General features: G+C 30.2%; 1 protein-coding gene across 1 annotated transcript; it reads left to right on the top strand.

Annotated features, from left to right (window-relative positions):
• Window positions 1-4: 4 nt before the first annotated feature.
• Window positions 5-514, top strand: LOC126910215 (uncharacterized; the record flags this gene model as incomplete). The annotated part of the gene is made up of 2 exons (XM_050692575.1): window positions 5-110; window positions 189-514. Coding segments are annotated over 2 exons (432 nt in total), but the record flags the coding sequence as incomplete, so codon positions are not given.
• Window positions 515-550: the final 36 nt, after the last annotated feature.

Below are 550 nucleotides of genomic sequence, written 5' to 3'. Positions count from 1 at the left end.
TGGATTAAGTTTAATATCTACATGTACACTTTTTACAGCAATCTACTCTCCTCAATGGTTAGTCGGGCCTACTGAATATGAATGTCTTTTGCCAAATCTTATAAAACAAAGTGATTTTTAATCAGTTTATTTTTCTTTAAGTTGACAGTTTTTAAATATATTTATGTTTATGAAAATTTTCGTTACAGTTAATCAAACAGAGTCATTCGATGTACGCTGTCGACCTTCGTTAGGAATTTTCAGCAGATGCAAAAAAATTAATGGAATTCAGCACTGTGGTTCATTTGCTGTTGAAGGATTGGCCACCGATTCAAACATGTTTCCTACACCATGGAAAATTGCAATTGTTTTAATGTTTAGTGGCATCTTTATTAGTTTTATAATGTCTATCATGGCTGTATGTAGTTTTTGTAAACAATCTATTCGTAGAAAAAGTATGTTTGGTTTGGCGGGATCTGGACAAGGTTTATCAGGTAAAATAATTCAACTTAAATTAATAATTAAATATGTATAAGTTGATATTTTTAATTTCGAATGAAAAGATACGAGT

This window comes from Daktulosphaira vitifoliae, unplaced genomic scaffold, assembly GCF_025091365.1.
Source record: "Daktulosphaira vitifoliae isolate Bord-2020 unplaced genomic scaffold, ASM2509136v1 Scaffold_7849, whole genome shotgun sequence".
NCBI lineage: Eukaryota > Metazoa > Arthropoda > Insecta > Hemiptera > Phylloxeridae > Daktulosphaira > Daktulosphaira vitifoliae.
This window is presented reverse-complemented; position numbering and strand designations above follow the sequence as displayed.